The 17,338-nt window shown below is 44.1% G+C and overlaps 1 protein-coding gene across 3 annotated transcripts in view; it reads right to left on the bottom strand.

The window, feature by feature from the left end:
* Positions 1-16,518: 16,518 nt before the first annotated feature.
* Positions 16,519-17,338, bottom strand: part of AP3S1 (adaptor related protein complex 3 subunit sigma 1) — a 143,240-nt gene continuing 142,420 nt past the window's right edge. For 2 of the 3 annotated variants that reach the window (XM_084629053.1, XM_084629051.1), the window contains one exon: positions 16,519-17,105. In XM_084629053.1, the coding sequence (XP_084485179.1) occupies positions 16,977-17,105 (129 nt within the window). In that variant the 3' untranslated portion in view covers positions 16,519-16,976. The remainder of the gene's footprint in view (positions 17,106-17,338) is intronic. The other variant, XM_084629052.1, reaches the window with a different exon arrangement.

Genomic DNA, 17,338 nt, shown 5'->3' with positions numbered 1-17,338 from the left:
AGCAAGGACTCACTGGCGTGGCACCTCCTGCTGGTTGTCTTGGGAATTAGCTCTTCCAGCCCGGAGCACCCTCTGCAGGCTGGTATCTCACCTATCACTGACCCCTGTGTTCCTCCCAGACCCTGGTGCCCTTTAACTTTGGGGTTCTGCCCCAGCAGTACCCCCCCATGCTCTGGGTCTCCCTTCCCAGGGGAACCCCCAACCCTCTAAACCTACCTCGGCTCAGTGGCTACTGCCAGTCATCATCTAGCCCCTGCTCGCTAGGGCAGACTGCAGTGTAATAGCTGCTCATCATTGGCAAGGGGTTAGGACCAGCTACCTCTGCCTATTCCCAGACTGCCCCTCTGTAGCCCTAGTACCTTTCTGGGCCTTTACCAAGCTGAAGCGCCCCAGCTCCCTTTGCCCTTCCCCAGCACTGCTCCAGCTCAGGTACCTTGCTCCCAGGCAGCTAGCCTTTCCCACTCTAGGGCTAGAGTAAGATGCCTCCAGCTTCTGGCCTGCAGCCCTCTTATACGGGCCAGCTGGGCCCTGATTGGGCTGGCCTCACTCCTCTTCCCCCAGCAGCAGCCCTCTCCAGGGCTGCTTTTACTATTGGCCCTGCAGGCAGCCCTCTCCTAGGGCTGTTTAACCCCTTAAGGGCCAGAGCAGGGTGACCACCTCCCTACACTATGATAAAATATTCATGGGCTGGCTATATCAGGACTGATATACAAGACTGACCTGTGCAGGGGACAAGTATTTTCTTGTAATACTAGCCATAGTTGAAATAATGAGGAGGTGGGATACAGCAGGGTTTTGTCACTGTGCTGTCCTGTCCTTTTATGTGTTCAGGGATCTTTGTGCTCTCCTCTCCCACCTCCCCTGTGCAAAACCTCACTTTTATATTAGTTTTGGTTTTGCAGCCAGCACAGCACACAGCTAGGTGTCCATCAAAGCTCCCTCTGCATCTGTGTGTCTGTCTCCTTCACTGTTGGCTCCAGCAACACTAGAGTACATCGACACTAGCTGTTTTTTCTGAAAACGCTTGCATCACTGCTCAACCTGGCGCACGTCCACTGGTTGCCGTGTTGGAGAACACAGGGTTGCAGGTGGTCACAAACTGCTGCCACTGTGCTTACCCAAACCTACTCAGGCACAACCTGTGCCACAAACACCCAGGTCCATGACAGTCTTGTTCAGACCAGTGCTACCCACCGTCCTTGCCGCCATGGGTGGGAAATTTTAAAGACAAAACTGAATGGGGACAAGAGAGCCTGGCAGCTGGAAGGGGATCAGAGCATTTGTCCCAGGATGAGTGAAGGAATGGGGAGGTCTGCTAGGAGTGCTGCTCACAGGAGATAAGGGGGTTATTTTATCAGGTAAGGAGGCTGGGAGGCTTTGATTACTAGCGGGTATGAAAAAGTTTAGCAGGCAGGGTTAGGGTGAGGGAGCATCTCAAAAGAAGGCACAGGAAAGTATAAAAGCAAGGAGAGAGGTTAGTTGAGGTAGTCCCTTTTTAACTGGCGAGTTTATAAAACTGGGGAAAGATTGGGTGAAGGAAAGATGTAGTAATTGCGGGAATTTGTAACTGGTCTCACCACTCTGTATCACCCATTTACTTTCCACTCTTCCTACCCCTCTCCACTTCCCGAACCTTCGGCTATATGTATGCCAGCTTGTGCGTGGCAGACACAAGTTGAATTACTGCATAATGTAGTATACAATTGAGTCTGGATGCCCTTCAAACCCTGGATTATTTTGCATCATTGAAATAACTAACACACTTTGAAATTATCCTTAAAAGTTTGGCAAAAGTAATATATACACTGTGTCCTCCAGAAAGTGGTGGGTTCATGCAGCACAGTGTGAGAGATTTTGTAGTTTCTAATAAAGCTTATTTTAGTAGCAGTTCATGTTAATTACTATTTAATATTTTTGAATGACTCTGCTTGGGTCTTACCAAGAGGATCAAGTGGAACACAGACCTAAACCATCCCTGTCTAACCTGTTCTTAAAAAATCCTCCAGTGACAGGGATTCCATAACCTCCCTCTGGAACCTATTCCAGTACTTAACTATCCTTCTTTTTAGAACACTTTTCCTAGTATCTAGCCTCCCTTGTGGCAGATTAAGCCCATTACTTCTTATCCTATTCTTGGTGGACATGGAAAACAATTGATCGCCATCCTCTTTTATAACAGCCTTTAATACATTTGAAAACTTATCAGGTCCCCCCTCAGTCTTCTTTTCTCAGACTAAACATGTCAATTTTTCCCCAACCTTTCTTCACACATCAGGTCTCCTAAATCTTTTATCATTTTTGTTGCTCTTCTCTGGACTCTCCCATTTGTCTGAAAGCATGGTGCCTCAAACTGGACACAATATTCCAGCTGAAGCCTCACCAGGACCGAGTACAGCGGAACAATTACCACTCCTCTCTTACATACAACACTCCTGGTTTTTTGTTTTGTTTTTTGCCGTTTCATCACACTGACTCTCATTCAATTTGTGACCCACTACAGTCCCCAGATGCTTTTCAGCAGCGGTACTACCTAGCCCCAATTATTGTCTGTTCTATATTTGTGTATCTGATTTCTCCTTCCCTAGTACTTTACACTTATCTTCATTGAATTTCATTTTGATTTCAGACCAGTTCTCCAATTTATTAAGGGCATTTTAAATTCCAATCCTGTCCTCCAAAATGCTTGCAACTTCTCCCAGCTTGTGGTCATCCACTCCATTATCCAGGTCATTAATGAAAATATTGACTAGTACTAGCTCCAGGACACAGACTCTTGGAAGACCCCAGTACACACATCCTCCCGGTTTGAAAGTAAACCAGTGATAACTACTCTCTGAGTTGCAAAACTTGTTACAGAAAGAAACCACCTAAATATTGGAAATAGCTTTAGTCCATTCTTCTTTTGACTATTATGAGCAAACTCTATTTTCCACTTTGCTTTCTTATTTTCAAGAGTTATTTCCTTTGGTAGCAAATGAACTGTAATAAATGTCCTAGCATGGGTAAGATATTGATGCAAACCACTTGTGAATTAAGAAGTCTGTCTGATTTAATAAATTACACTGACCGGTTGAGTTTTACTGGCCATTTAAAACGTTTTCTAAAATGTGGTTACTTTAGCCAACATTTTGAAAGTGGTTTCCTGGTAAAGGCAAATAAAGGGAGCCTTGTATCTCCACTCACCAGGAACAAGTCCAGTATCAAAATATAACCTTCCTCAAACCACCACTGCTACACAGCCCCACGGCAGTGCTGGGCGTCTAGCCACACGGCAGTGCTGGGCGTCTAGCCACACAGCTATGGAACCATTTTTGTGTAGTAGTTGGCACATATGGGCCACACATGCGTTCGGAATCCCAACATTCCAAGACCAACTGCTGGAGCAGTCGCAGAACCAATTCCCTCCCTTCTTCCACTGCAAGAGCAGTAGATGAAGTTCTGTAAATAGTTCTTTACTGGATTGGATAATTGGTCGATAGTCTTAAAAAAAAATCTAAAGTTTCCATACATTTTCTTCCTGCGTTTGTATAACTGGGGGCCCTTCCCACACTGCCACATCCAGTGAAAAACCCACCTTGTAAAACTGTGGGTTTGGGTTATCTTCTTGCCATGCTAAACGCCCCACTTCTGACAGGAATTATAACTGCTGGTTAGGGGCAGGAAGAAAGCCTTTGATTGAAAAGGCTATGATGTCTATAAGCTCTTTTTAGAAAGCTCAAAAAGACAAGCTGATGCCGCTCAGGAAATAATAGTCTGGTCAAAGTTCACTCTGGTAGAAAGATCCTTCTTACCAGAAACTTTTCCTACTCCTAAAATAGGCTGTGGTCTGCGTTCTTTTCTAGAATTCTACAAATTTAACAGACTCTAAAGGGAAATCAAATTCCACCTGGCTCCTCTGGGGAGCATAATCACTGCTCTCAACTTTCAGGGCTGGGTTGGTAAAGGCACAGAAAATACCTGAGTTTCAAGCTAGGCAATTACCTGTACCTATACAAAGTACTACCCTTCAGGCTGGCAACAGCTCTCAGGCTATCAACCCAAGTGCGAGCCAAATGGACACTGCTACTTAGGGTATGTCTACACTACGAAATTAGGTCGAATTTATAGAAGTCGGTTTTTTAGAAATCGGTTTTATATATTCGAGTGTGTGTGTCCCCACAGAAAATGCTCTAAGTGCATTAACTCGGCGGAGCGCTTCCACAGTACCGAGGCAAGCGTCGACTTCCGGAGCGTTGCACTGTGGGTAGCTATCCCACAGTTCCCGCAGTCTCCGCTGCCCATTGGAATTCTGGGTTGAGATCCCAATGCCTGATGGGGCTAAAACATTGTCGCGGGTGGTTCTGGGTACATATCGTCAGGCCCCCGTTCCCTCCCTCCCCCCGTGAAAGCAAGGGCAGACAATCATTTCGCGCCTTTTTTCCTGAGTTACCTGTGCAGACGCCATACCATGGCAAGCATGGAGCCCGCTCAGGTAACCGTCACCCTATGTCTCCTGGGTGCTGGCAGACGCGGTACGGCTTTGCTGCACAGTAGCAGCAACCCATTGCCTTCTGGCAGCAGACGGTGCAATACGACTGGTAGTCGTCCTCGTCGTGTCCGAGGTGCTCCTGGCCACGTCGGCTGGGAGCGCCTGGGCAGACATGGGCGCAGGGACTAAATTTGGAGTGACTTGACCAGGTCATTCTCTTTAGTCCTGCAGTCCTATTGAACCGTCTTATGGTGAGCGGGCAGGCGATACGGACTGCTAGCAATCGTACTGTACCATCTTCTGCCAGGCAGGCAAGAGATGAGGATTGCTAGCAGTCCTTCTGCACCGTCTGCTGCCAGCCAAAGATGTAAAAGATAGATGGAGTGGGTCAGAACAAGAAATAGACCAGATTTGTTTTGTACTCATTTGCCTCCTCCCCTGTCTAGATCACACTGCAGTCACTCACAGAGAAGGTGCAGCGAGGTAAATCTAGCCATGTATCAATCAGAGGCCAGGCTAACCTCCTTGTTCCAATAACAACGATAACTTAGGTGCACCATTTCTTATTGGAACCCTCCGTGCAGTCCTGCCTGAAATACTCCTTGATGTACAGGCACACCATTTGTTGATTTTAGCTCCCTGAAGCCAACCCTGTAAGCCGTGTCGTCAGTCGCCCCTCTCTCCGTCAGAGCAACGGCAGACAATCGTTCCACGCCTTTTTTCTGTGTGGACGCCCTACCAAGGCAAGCATGGAGGCCGCTGAGCTCATTTTGGCAATTAGGAGCACATTAAACACCACACGCATTATCCAGCAGTATATGCAGCACCAGAACATGGCAACGCAATACCGGGCGAGGAGGCGACGTCAGCGCGGTCCCGTGAGTGATCAGGACATGGACACAGATTTCTCTGAAAGCATGGGCCCTGACAATGCATGCATCATGGTGCTAATGGGGCAGGTTCATGCTGTGGAACGCCGATTCTGGGCTCGGGAAACAAGCACAGACTGGTGGGACCGCCTAGTGTTGCAGGTCTGGGACGATTCCCAGTGGCTGCAAAACTTTCGCATGCGTAAGGGCACTTTCATGGAACTTTGTGACTTGCTTTCCCCTGCCCTGAAGCGCATGAATACCAGGATGAGAGCAGCCCTCACAGTTGAGAAGCGAGTGGCGATAGCCCTGTGGAAGCTTGCAACGCCAGACAGCTACCAGTCAGTTGGGAATCAATTTGGAGTGGGCAAATCTACTGTGGGGGCTGCTGTTATGCAAGTAGCTCACGCAATCAAAGATCTGCTGATATCAAGGGTAGTGACCCTGGGAAATGTGCAGGTCATAGTGGATGGCTTTGCTGCAATGGGATTCCCTAACTGTGGTGGGGCTATAGACGGAACCCATATCCCTATCTTGGCACCGGAGCACCAAGCCGCCGAGTACATAAACCGCAAGGGGTACTTTTCGATAGTGCTGCAAGCTCTGGTGGATCACAAGGGACGTTTCACCAACATCAACGTGGGATGGCCGGGAAAGGTCCATGATGCTCGCATCTTCAGGAACTCTGGTCTGTTTCAAAAGCTGCAGGAAGGGACTTTCTTCCCAGACCAGAAAATAACTGCTGGGGATGTTGAAATGCCTATATGTATCCTTGGGGACCCAGCCTACCCCTTAATGCCATGGCTCATGAAGCCATACACAGGCAGCCTGGACAGTGGTCAGGAGCTGTTCAACTACAGGCTGAGCAAGTGCAGAATGGTGGTAGAATGTGCATTTGGACGTTTAAACGTGCGCTGGCGCAGTTTACTGACTCGCTTAGACCTCAGCGAAACCAATATTCCCACTGTTATTACTGCTTGCTGTGTGCTCCACAATATCTGTGAGAGTAAGGGGGAGACGTTTATGGCGGGGTGGGAGGCTGAGGCAAATCGCCTAGCTGCTGGTTACGCGCAGCCAGACACCAGGGCGGTTAGAAGAGCACAGGAGGGCGCGGTACGCATCAGAGAAGCTTTGAAAACCAGTTTCATGACTGGCCAGGCTACGGTGTGAAAGTTCTGTTTGTTTCTCCTTGATGAAACCCCCCGCCCCTTGGTTCACTCTACTTCCCTGTAAGCTAACCACCCTCCCCTCCTCCCTTTAATCACCGCTTGCAGAGGCAATAAAGTCATTGCTGCTTCACAGTCATGCATTCGTTATTCACTCATCACACAAATAGGGAGATGACTACCAAGGTATCCCAGGAGGGGTGGTGGAGGAGGGAAGGAAAATGCCACACAGCACTTTAAGCACAGCACTTTAAAAGTTTACAACTTTAAAATTTATTGAATGACAGCCTTCTTTTTTTTGGGCAATCCTCTGTGGTGGAGTGGCTGGTTGGCCGGAGGCCCCCCCACCGCGTTCTTGGGCGTCTGGGTGTAGAGGCTATGGAACTTGGGGAGGAGGGCGGTTGGTTACAGAGGGGCAGCAGTGGCAGTCTGTGCTCCAGCTGCCTTTGCTGCAGCTCAACCATACACTGGAGCATACTGGTTTGGTCCTGCAGCAGCCTCAGCATTGAATCCTGCCTCCTCTCATCACGCTGCCGCCACATTTGAGCTTCAGCCCGCCACTTACTCTCTTCGGCCCGCCACTTACTCTCTTCAGCCCGCCACCTCTCCTCCCGGTCATTTTGTGCTTTCCTGCACTCTGACATTATTTGCCTGCACGCATTCGTCTGTGCTCTGTCAGTGTGGGAGGACAGCATGAGCTCGGAGAACATTTCATCGCGAGTGCGTTTTTTTTTCTTTCTAAGCTTCACTAGCCTCTGGGAAGGAGAAGATCCTGTGATCATTGAAACACATGCAGCTGGTGGAGAAAAAAAAAGGGACAGTGGTATTTAAAGACACATTTTATAAAACAGTCGCTACACTCTTTCAGGGTAAACCTTGCTGTTAACATTACATACATAGCACATGTGCTTTCGTTACAAGGTCGCATTTTGCCTCCTCCCACCGCGTGACTACCCCCTCAACCTTCCCCCCTCCCTGTGGCTAACAGCGGGGAACATTTCTGTTTAGCCACAGGCAAACAGCCCAGCAGGAATGGGCTCCTCTGAGTGTCCCCTGAAGAAAAGCACTCTATTTCAACCAGGTGACCATGAATTATATCTCACTCTCCTGAGGATAACACAGAGAGATAAAGAACGGATTTTGGTTGAATGCCAGCAAACATACACTGCAATGCTTTGTTCTACAGTGATTCCCGAGTACGTGTTACTGGCCTGGAGTGGTAAAGTGTCCTACCATGAAGGACGAAATAAGGCTGCCCTCCCCAGAAACCTTTTGCAAAGGCTTTAGGACTACATCTAGGAGAACCGCAAATGCCAGGGCAAAGTAATCCTTTCACATGCTTGCTTTTAAACCATGTATAGCATTTTAAAAGGTACACTCACCAGAGGTCCCTTCTCCGCCTGCTGGGTCCAGGAGGCAGCCTTGGGTGGGTTCGGGGGGTACTGGCTCCAGGTCTAGGGTGAGAAACAGTTCCTGGCTGTCGGGAAAACCGGTTTCTCCGCTTGCTTGCTGTGAGCTATCTACAACCTCCTCATCATCATCATCTTCTTCGTCCCCAAAACCTGCTTCCGTATTGCCTCCATCTCCATTGAAGGAGTCAAACAACACGGCTGGGGTAGTGGTGGCTGAACCCCCTAAAATGGCATGCAGCTCATCATAGAAGCGGCATGTTTGGGGCTCTGACCCAGAGCGGCTGTTCGCCTCTCTGGTTTTCTGGTAGGCTTGCCTCAGCTCCTTCAGTTTCACGCGGCACTGCTTCGGGTCCCTGTTATGGCCTCTGTCCTTCATGCCCTGGGAGATTTTCACAAAGGTTTTGGCATTTTGAAAACTGGAACGGAGTTCTGATAGCACGGATTCCTCTCCCCAAACAGCGATCAGATCCCGTACCTCCCGTTCGGTCCATGCTGGAGCTCTTTTGTGATTCTGGGACTCCATCATGGTCACCTGTGCTGATGAGCTCTGCATGGTCACCTGCAGCTTGCCACGCTGGCCAAACAGGAAATGAGATTCAAAAGTTTGCGGTTCTTTTCCTGTCTACCTGGCCAGTGCATCTGAGTTGAGAGTGCTGTCCAGAGCGGTCAGAATGGAGCACTCTGGGATAGCTCCCGGAGGCCAATACCATCGAATTGTGTCCACAGTACCCCAAATTCGAGCCGGGAACGTCGATTTAAGCGCTAATCCACTTGTCAGGGGTGGAGTAAGGAAATCGATTTTAAGAGCCCTTTAAGTCGAAATAAAGGGCTTCACTGTGTGGACGGGTGCAGGTTTAAATCGATTTAACGCTGCTAAATTCGACCTAAAGTCCTAGTGTAGACCAGGGCTCAAAATCTTTGATTAGATGCGCAGATACACCTACAGTGGAGCATGCATAGAGACACTACTCAAAAAAGGAAAAAAAGCAAACAGATTGTTGGGAATCATTAATGGGCAAAAAGGGATGGATCACTTGATGATTACTTCTTCTGTTCATTCTCTCTAGGGCACCTGGCATTGGCCACTGTCGGAAGACAGGATACTGGGCTAGATGAACTACTGATCTGACCCAGTCTGGGTTTTTTTATGTTCTTAGGAAAGCATAGTTTTCAGAGGTTAATTTATTTTGCTTTCATATAATTCATGCACTGTTAGAAACAGAAAGAAAGAAAGTGCATGTTCTAAGCATATTAAGGGTTTTGTTTGTTTGTTTGCAGAAATGAGATATAAACTCAACAAGGCTGGAAGCTTGCTCTTGGGTTCCATTTCTTTGATAAAGTTATCTGCTACAGAAAATAGGATAGCAGGAAAATCAAACCTTTCTTCATTGGAAGGTTGAGCACAGAAAAAAACTGAAGTTAATCAGTCAGAGAATCCTCTTTTTACATCCCTGCAGGGCATGACCATGACTTCTTGGGGAGGCCTAATCATTACTTTCGTAGTGGCTTTCATACTAGAACTTCAACACTGTGCCAGTAATTTTTTCCCCTCACATTTACAGATGTATATTTTAGTCATCTAGAGATATCAGCATTTTATTTATTTATAAGCTATGTCATCCAAGCCAAAAAAAAAAAAAAAAAGCTGCTCACACACTAGCACTGACAGGAGAAAACTGAATGATCTAAATTTTTCCACGCAAGGCCGTGGCACTAACATTCTAAATCGCTATGACAAAGTGAATGCTTTCATCATGAAAACTGAATTCTGGGAGTCCACAAATATGGAGACAAAGACTTTACCTGTTTTCCACTACTTCGTGCCTGTCACTGCTGTCTGCACAGGGGAAACTGAGCAGAGCAAAATTAAAGAAATAACTGTAGATCATTTAGCCCACTTGCCATCTGAGTTAACAGATTTAGACTAGTTTAGCCTTTTGATTTTGTATCCAAGATCAAGCTACTTCTTAAATATTCTCCTCCTGTTTAAAAGTGTAACTTTTAATGTAACAATGTGACAAATGCCTTTAGCTAAAGTGTGTAACAGAAAGGTACAAACCCTAAAAGGCAAATGAATACACAAAGGCATCCAAATATGGAAAGATGCAAAAGAAAACAGAATGAAATTATAGCAATTATAATATGATGCTAAAACTATATACAGATTGCAAAATAAAGCACTCCAAAATTGGGAAATGCCCAAATTAAGATAGCCCATGCAATCTTAATTCAGCCCCATTACAAGAACAAACTGGCCAAGTTTAGGCTTGAAATTAGAAGATTTCTAACCCTCAGAGGAGTGAAGTTCTGGAACAGCCTTCCCAGGGGAAGGGAGGCCTAACTGGTGTCAAAAGGCCTAACTGGTTTCGAGACGGAGTTTGATAAGTTTATGAAGGGAATGGTATGATTGCCTTCAATGGCATGTGGCACATCAGTGACTGCTAGTAGCTAATATCTCCAGTGGCGGGAGACAGGATAATAGACAGGGAAGACTGAGTTACTACAGTGAATTCCTTCCCAGGTGTCTGGCCAACATCCTCAGGGTCTAACTGATCGCCATATTTAGTGTCAGGAACGGATTTTCCACCAGGTCAGATTGGCAGAAACCTTTGGGATTTTTTGTCTTCTTCTGCATGGGTTGGATCACTTGCTGGTTTGAACTAGTGTAAATGGTGGATTCTCTGTAATTTGAAGTCTTTAAACTATGATTTGAGGACTTCAGTAACTCAGCCAGAGATTATGAGCCTATTCCAGGAATAGAGGAGTGAGATCTGTGGCCTTCAATGTGCAGGAGGTCAGTCTAGATCCCTGGTTCTCCACCAGGGATAGGTGTATCCCTGGGGGTACGCAGAGCTCTTCCAAGAGGTACATCAACTCGTCTAGACATTTGCCTCGTTTTACAACAGGCTACATAAAACCACACTAACGAAGTCAGTACAAACTAAAATTTCATACGATGACTTGTTTATACTGCTCTATATACTATATTAAATGGTAACGTAACATGCATATATGAACTATTAGACATGCGTTATGTCATTTACTGATTGTGCAAGCATGTTAATGAGGTGAAGTTGTCATGGTGTGTATGCTGTTGTGATGTAAAAATGGCTAGATTTTTAAAACGAGGAGTTGGAAGCAGCGGTAGTGGTGACACTAAATTTGTAAGAAGTTGAAATGACCTGGAAAAAAACATAGTCATTTCTGCGAAGAATATATTGCTTTTCGATTCACATCTACAAATAGCAATCCTCCTCAAGATTTGCGTTTCCTTTGCACAGAAACTATCAAATAATAGTATGAAGCTGGTGTGTTTGCAATGACATTTGAAGCCAAAACACCTTGTGCATGTGGGTAAGCCAGTAGAATTTTTTCAAATAAATCCAAGTCCAGACTTACCAGCTCAAAATGGAAAAAAGCTTCACTTTTTCTACAAAAGCACTTGAAGCTTCATACGCTGTCTCCTTTCTTGTAGCAAAATAAAAGAAGCCGTACACAACTGTAGAAGATCTGATTGTCTGTCGTTGTAGCACTTGCAGAAAACACGCTTGACAAAAAACAGTTGATATTCTCAAGAAAGTACCCTTATCTAATGACACTGTGTTGTAGAACTGAAAAAATGGCTGAGGATATTCTCTCTCAACTTGCAGAGAAAGCAAATGGCAAAAACATTTGTCTTTCAGCTTGAGGAGTCCATAGATATTAGTAGAGAAGCTCAGCTGATTTCACGGTATTGAATGTAAGCAACTACGGATGTCAAAAAGCACATGCTGTTTTGCAAAAGTATAATGGCAAACTCAACCAGAGGCGCCATTTTTAAATTAATTGACTTTTTTTCTGAACACCATTTGAGTTCGATTTTATGCAAATTCACCTGCACTGACAGGGCTGCTGCAATGACTGGGAGAGTGAATGGACTTGTAGGTAGAATCAGAAAAGAAAATCCTTCCTTGCAGTGGGTGCACTGTATCATACCCTCCAGGCACTTGCTTCAAAAAACGAGTTCTGAGCTCCTTGAAGTTTTAGATGAGTCCATCAAAATTGTCATCATTATCAAGTCCAGGCCAATCAATGCTTGCCTGTTTCGCTTTCTTTGTGAAGAGATGGGGTCAGAACATCAGCAACTGTTGCTTCACATAAAGGTTCACTGCCTTTCAAAAGGGGAAGTACTTGACAAACTGTTATGCACAGAAGTTCACATGGTTTCTTCCAGATCATTCATTTCCCTCTTGCCTCTGTGTTTAACAATACTGTGTGGTTAGCTCAACTGGCCTCCCTCACGGATATATTTAGCAAGCTGAATGATCTAAATTTGTCCATGCAAGGCCGTGGCACTAACATTCTAAATTGCTATGACAAAGTGAATGCTTTCATCATGAAAACTGAATTCTGGGAGTCCACAAATATGGAGACAAAGACTTTACCTGTTTTCCACTACTTCGTGCCTGTCACTGCTGTCTGCACAGGAGAAAATGAGCACAGCAAAATTAAAGAAATAACAGTAGATCATTTAGCCCACTTGCCATCTGAGTTCAAGTCATATTTCCCCAACATTCAACATAACTCAGCTCAACTGGGTCAGAAACGCATTCATCTTGTCACGTTAGCAGCAATAACCTCTATCAGTCAGCAAGAAAATCTTCTTGAGCTGTCCTCAGACTGTGGTGTGCAAATGAAGAGGGGGCGAGACCCTCAAAAGTTTGGAAACTGCTGGCTTATAGGCAGATCAGTGGAAAGCAGGACCATTTCATGGTCAGGATTTTTTAAAATTAGCCAGTTTCATATTTTCAGATGTTTACATCTGAAATTTCAAGGTGGTGTAATCATGGGAGTCCCAACACAAGAGTCGGGAGGGGGAAAGGGGAGGTGGCAAGGCTATTATAGGGGGATGTACGGGGCTATTGCAGGGAGTCGTGGGATCACTACTCTTACTTCTGCCCTACTGCTGGCAAGGGCACCGCCTTCAGAGCTGGGCAGCCAGAGAGGAAGGCTGCTGACTGGGCACCCCGGTCTAAAACCAGAGCTACTGCCAGAAGCAGTAGTTTACCACCTACTCTTCCCTAACTTCATCCTTAGAAATGGCTAAATCGTTTTCATTGAAATGTTCCAAAAAAATTCACACTGAAGTGAAATTAGAGGGAAGACACAGCCCAGGGGCAAGAGAAACTCAAGCCTGCAGGGGTAAAGGCAAGGAGCATCCTCAATAGTTACTACCATTGCAGGGACTGTCAATCCTGGATGTCATCAGACTGCTTTCTACAATTTGAATCTGGCCATTCTCTCCCTGTGCTGACTGGTCTGCCCCCTTGCTCAGTCCATTCACCTCAGCCTCATTCCATCTGCCCTGTGTGCTCCCCCTACATTCTTCCCTCCCTTTTTAACACTGTCCTTATCCTCCTTATGCTGTCCCTTCTGTCCCTTGTTTTGTCTGTCAGCTTCGCTAATCCACTCCCCTAGCAAGAACCCACTGCAGAGGTCTTTTTTAAATTTTGTGCCAATAACATATCATTTGCAAACCATCCCTCTGTTCTATCCATTTTCCCTACCCCCATGTCTGTCTCGTCTATTAAGCTCTTTAGACAGGGACCGAGTTACTCTATTTGTACACTGCCTAGAACAATGCGGCCCTGTTCTCAGCTGGTCCTTAGGCACTTCCATAATACAAATAAATAAAAATAAAAACAAACATGGAAAGTTTCACCTCAATTGATTAAATTCTGGCAATGTTATAAATAACTGAAAATAGAAACTTATAATGAAGTGTTAGGCAGCATTAATTATGGGCATTGCTACTATCTCTGCCTATAAGGGGGAGCAGAAACCTGTGTAGATGCAAGCACAGACTCCATGATATGACAATAATAATTTAGCAACAGAATATATTATGTACCATTACTGAAATACTCTCTGAATTCTTTATGTTCACAAAGGAGAATAGAAGGCAGACACCAGAAGTGCCTGTGGTTCAATAGGAAAGGGTCAGTGAATCTATAATGAAAAAAACATAATTCAGTGATTCAGATGTACTACTGCTAAGATCCTTGGTCCACCATCCACCCCAGGTGGCCAGGCCAGACTGTCTCCAGCTGAATTAGGCTCTGCAACCCCCAATGTGCACCGAGGGCCTGCAGATACAAAGATCTCGAAGATGGTGGAACCCTAGCCCTGAACTCATCCCTACCACAGGATACCTAAAGTCCAGCCCTTCATTGAGCTATTCACCACCCTCACCACCAGCCCCCCCAACACTCTTGCACACAAGAATGCCCCCTTTCCCAATGTTTGTGGAACTTCTGAATCCCTGGAAACAAAGGCTGGATTTTGGCCCTGAAACATAGTTCCTTTTAAAAAAGCAGTTTTAGTCAAGTTAACGTAAAGGAAATATAAAGGTATTATTATGTAGTTAGGGACAGAACAAACAACCAGTAAATATTCTCACTGGCCCTATGCTAAAAAAAAAAAAAAAACACTGAACAAAACAAATGCAACACTTTGGTCATTAGTCAGCAGAACTCTAAAACTTTGGCCCAATGCTTGCTGGTAATAGGACAAAATACGTGGAATGCCTGTGAGAGTGGACCTTCTCACAGTGGATACTTCCTCCATTCTTTGCAGTTTCCCCTTACGTGCTTTATTCTAGATGCAGTCTTGCCAGTGCTACCCAGAGCAGTACTTTTCATTCAGTGATCCATGGAGGAATGCATCAGTGGACCCAGCCCAAAATCAAAGAGGCAGATTCTTAGCTGATGTAAATTGTCATCATTCTAACGGCAACTCCCTCCTTCCACTGGAAGTATGACAGTTTACGTCAGCTGATAATCTGCCCCATAATTTGTTTTGATGTTTTTTATCTGACTACCCTATCACTTTGCAAACTCAACAGCATACTGATTTCCTGCCCATTACCACCCACGGGCCTTTAAAATATTACTGCTTTCCAAGTATCTCAAGCCAATTGAATATCTGTTTTTGATTATTATATCCCAGTTATATAAGCTTGCATTTTTGTAGCTGAATCTCATTGTGTTACTTCCTAGTCATGTTTCTAACTTATCTTGTTTTATATCTGTCTCTACATATCTAATTCAACCCTTCTCTCCCCACATTTAACCTGCAGATTTAATTAACATGATATTTTTCTGCTTCCAAACTATTAAAGTTGTTATATTTACAGCTCTTCAAAATTTCATGGCAGAAGCGCACACACACTACACTAGAAACATTACAGCTGGTCTTGGCAGACAATGATTCAGAAAGAAATTTAAAATTTCAGATATGTACTTTTGATAGCAAATATGGGCACCACACCATGCTCTTCAAGAGGTGAGTGAATAAAAGCTGTTTGCAGGTAGAGCTGAATTCAACTTCAAATTAAAAAATGAACATATCATAATAACAGTTTAAGTACTATAATTTGTTACAATTTCCACGACTACTCTATTTTCAAACAAGAGAGCCGTTGAATTGCTGATACACTTTATATTTTAACTCATAGAAATCCAACTAATATTTGAAACCTTGGTCCTTTCAAAAATTTAACATGAGGCTAGCTCATCAGTTCCTGAATTTAATAAACAGTCTTTGGGCTGGATATTTTCCCTCCCCCAATTCTCCTAAACAAACCTTTTATCCCAGCTGCCAGGTCTTTTTAACCAGCTTCCTTCCCACCACACCACACCACACCATACCTTTCCATAGCAGCAATACACCAGCATGATATTCCCTTTTGGCTGCCCAGTTTACCTCTAATTCTCCATTTTTTTCCCTTAAAGAGCAACCTCTTCCTAGACCCTGTGTTCCCAGCTGCCCACTGTTCCCATAACCTTCTTCTCTTCTTCCTCTCACACAACTATACAACCCTCCGGAAAACACAACCCACTATGCCACCATCCTTTATCATCAGCATACATAGGTGTGAAAGCAGAATGAATTATATTGAAATTATAATTCATTAAAGAAATGCATCTGGTGGGTTTGTTGAAATATAGTTGTCAGAAAGAGAAACATTAAGGAGTGTGAGACAAAGGGTCCTCAAACTAATTAACTTAGAGCTTCTACGGAGCTAGGAAATTGGTAAATGTTAGTATGCAAATAAGATATGTATGTATATTTGTCAGTTTCTACTTCCTTTTGTCTCTTATGTTAAATTGGCTTTGGCTGACCTGTATAAATAAGCTTTTGCAGGGGGCTCACAATCACATGGGTGCACTGGCAAAGCGCTTTGCTAATAAACAGAGTGGTTGACAAATTCTGTGAGCCTTGAATCTGACTTTGACATAGGTCAACATGAAAAGATTTTCAGAATTAAGAACACACGTGTGCCACTTTTGAAAACATCTTTTTGTAACAGAAGTCTACACATTTCTACCCATTTTTAATAGAGGCAAATTTCTTCTTCAAAACAATCTTGAATAATCTGTGTGTGAAATTCATAGTTCCAGAACATTCACACAATATTTTAGTATAATTCTTTTAACATTTGGACATCAAAATGATACATTAACACTAACACAATTTTTTTTTATACACACGCTTTGCTCAACAAACAGGAAGCAAGTGATTTGTTGCTAAGAGTAGATTTCAGACAAAAACATGTTTAGAAGTCCAGTTAATTATGACTTTATTTAAACAAAAACAAAAGACAGTTTAATGTTTTCATGCAACACACACACTCTGATCTTAAATAATCATGACAAACAGCAAAAGTAGATAAGGAATGCTGCACTAATCATAGACCTTAGTGGATATACAAAAAGACTCAATATTATAGGTTATATAAAGTAAAGAATATCTTAAATACTTTTCCAAAATACTGCAGCAGCCAAGACAGTGATATGCCTTACAAGGGCATAGGAATGGAATTTAGAAAATCACACAGGAACTACCCATTTCCTTTAAAATCATTGCGCAAGACAAAAGCAACATTCAACTTCACATACTAATTTTACACAGAGTTTCTATGAAGTACCTTTACTTTTTATCCAAATAACAAAAGTTAGAAATGTCTTTGTTTGGTAAACCTCAATTACATTTTTCCTTGATTTTACCTGTAGTAGCCATTTTATTTAAAAGAGGGCAGGTTTGGCACTTTTATACTGATGTCACCAATATTAATATTTCTTGGGATCTCTGGAAGATTCATATTCTTTACAGCTGACACAGCCCGGGCTGGGGCTCCTGCTAAACCAGCCTGTATATAGATGTAAAGAAAAAAAATACAACACAGGTGAAGCCTATTACTACAAGTGGTATAGGCAGACAACACTAACATTTAAATTGTTTGCACGGTTATGAGATTAGAAAGACCAGATAGTAGTTTGGGTTGGAATGAAATGGGTTATTTGGAAATACTAAACCAGAAAGAGAAAACAGTTCACACAACGTCTAAAATATTATGGAAACACGCTGTGTCAATTTGATGAA

The sequence above is a fragment of the Lepidochelys olivacea genome (assembly GCF_965140295.1).
Source record: "Lepidochelys olivacea isolate rLepOli2 genome assembly, chromosome: 5".
NCBI classification, from domain to species: domain Eukaryota; kingdom Metazoa; phylum Chordata; order Testudines; family Cheloniidae; genus Lepidochelys; species Lepidochelys olivacea.
This window is presented reverse-complemented; position numbering and strand designations above follow the sequence as displayed.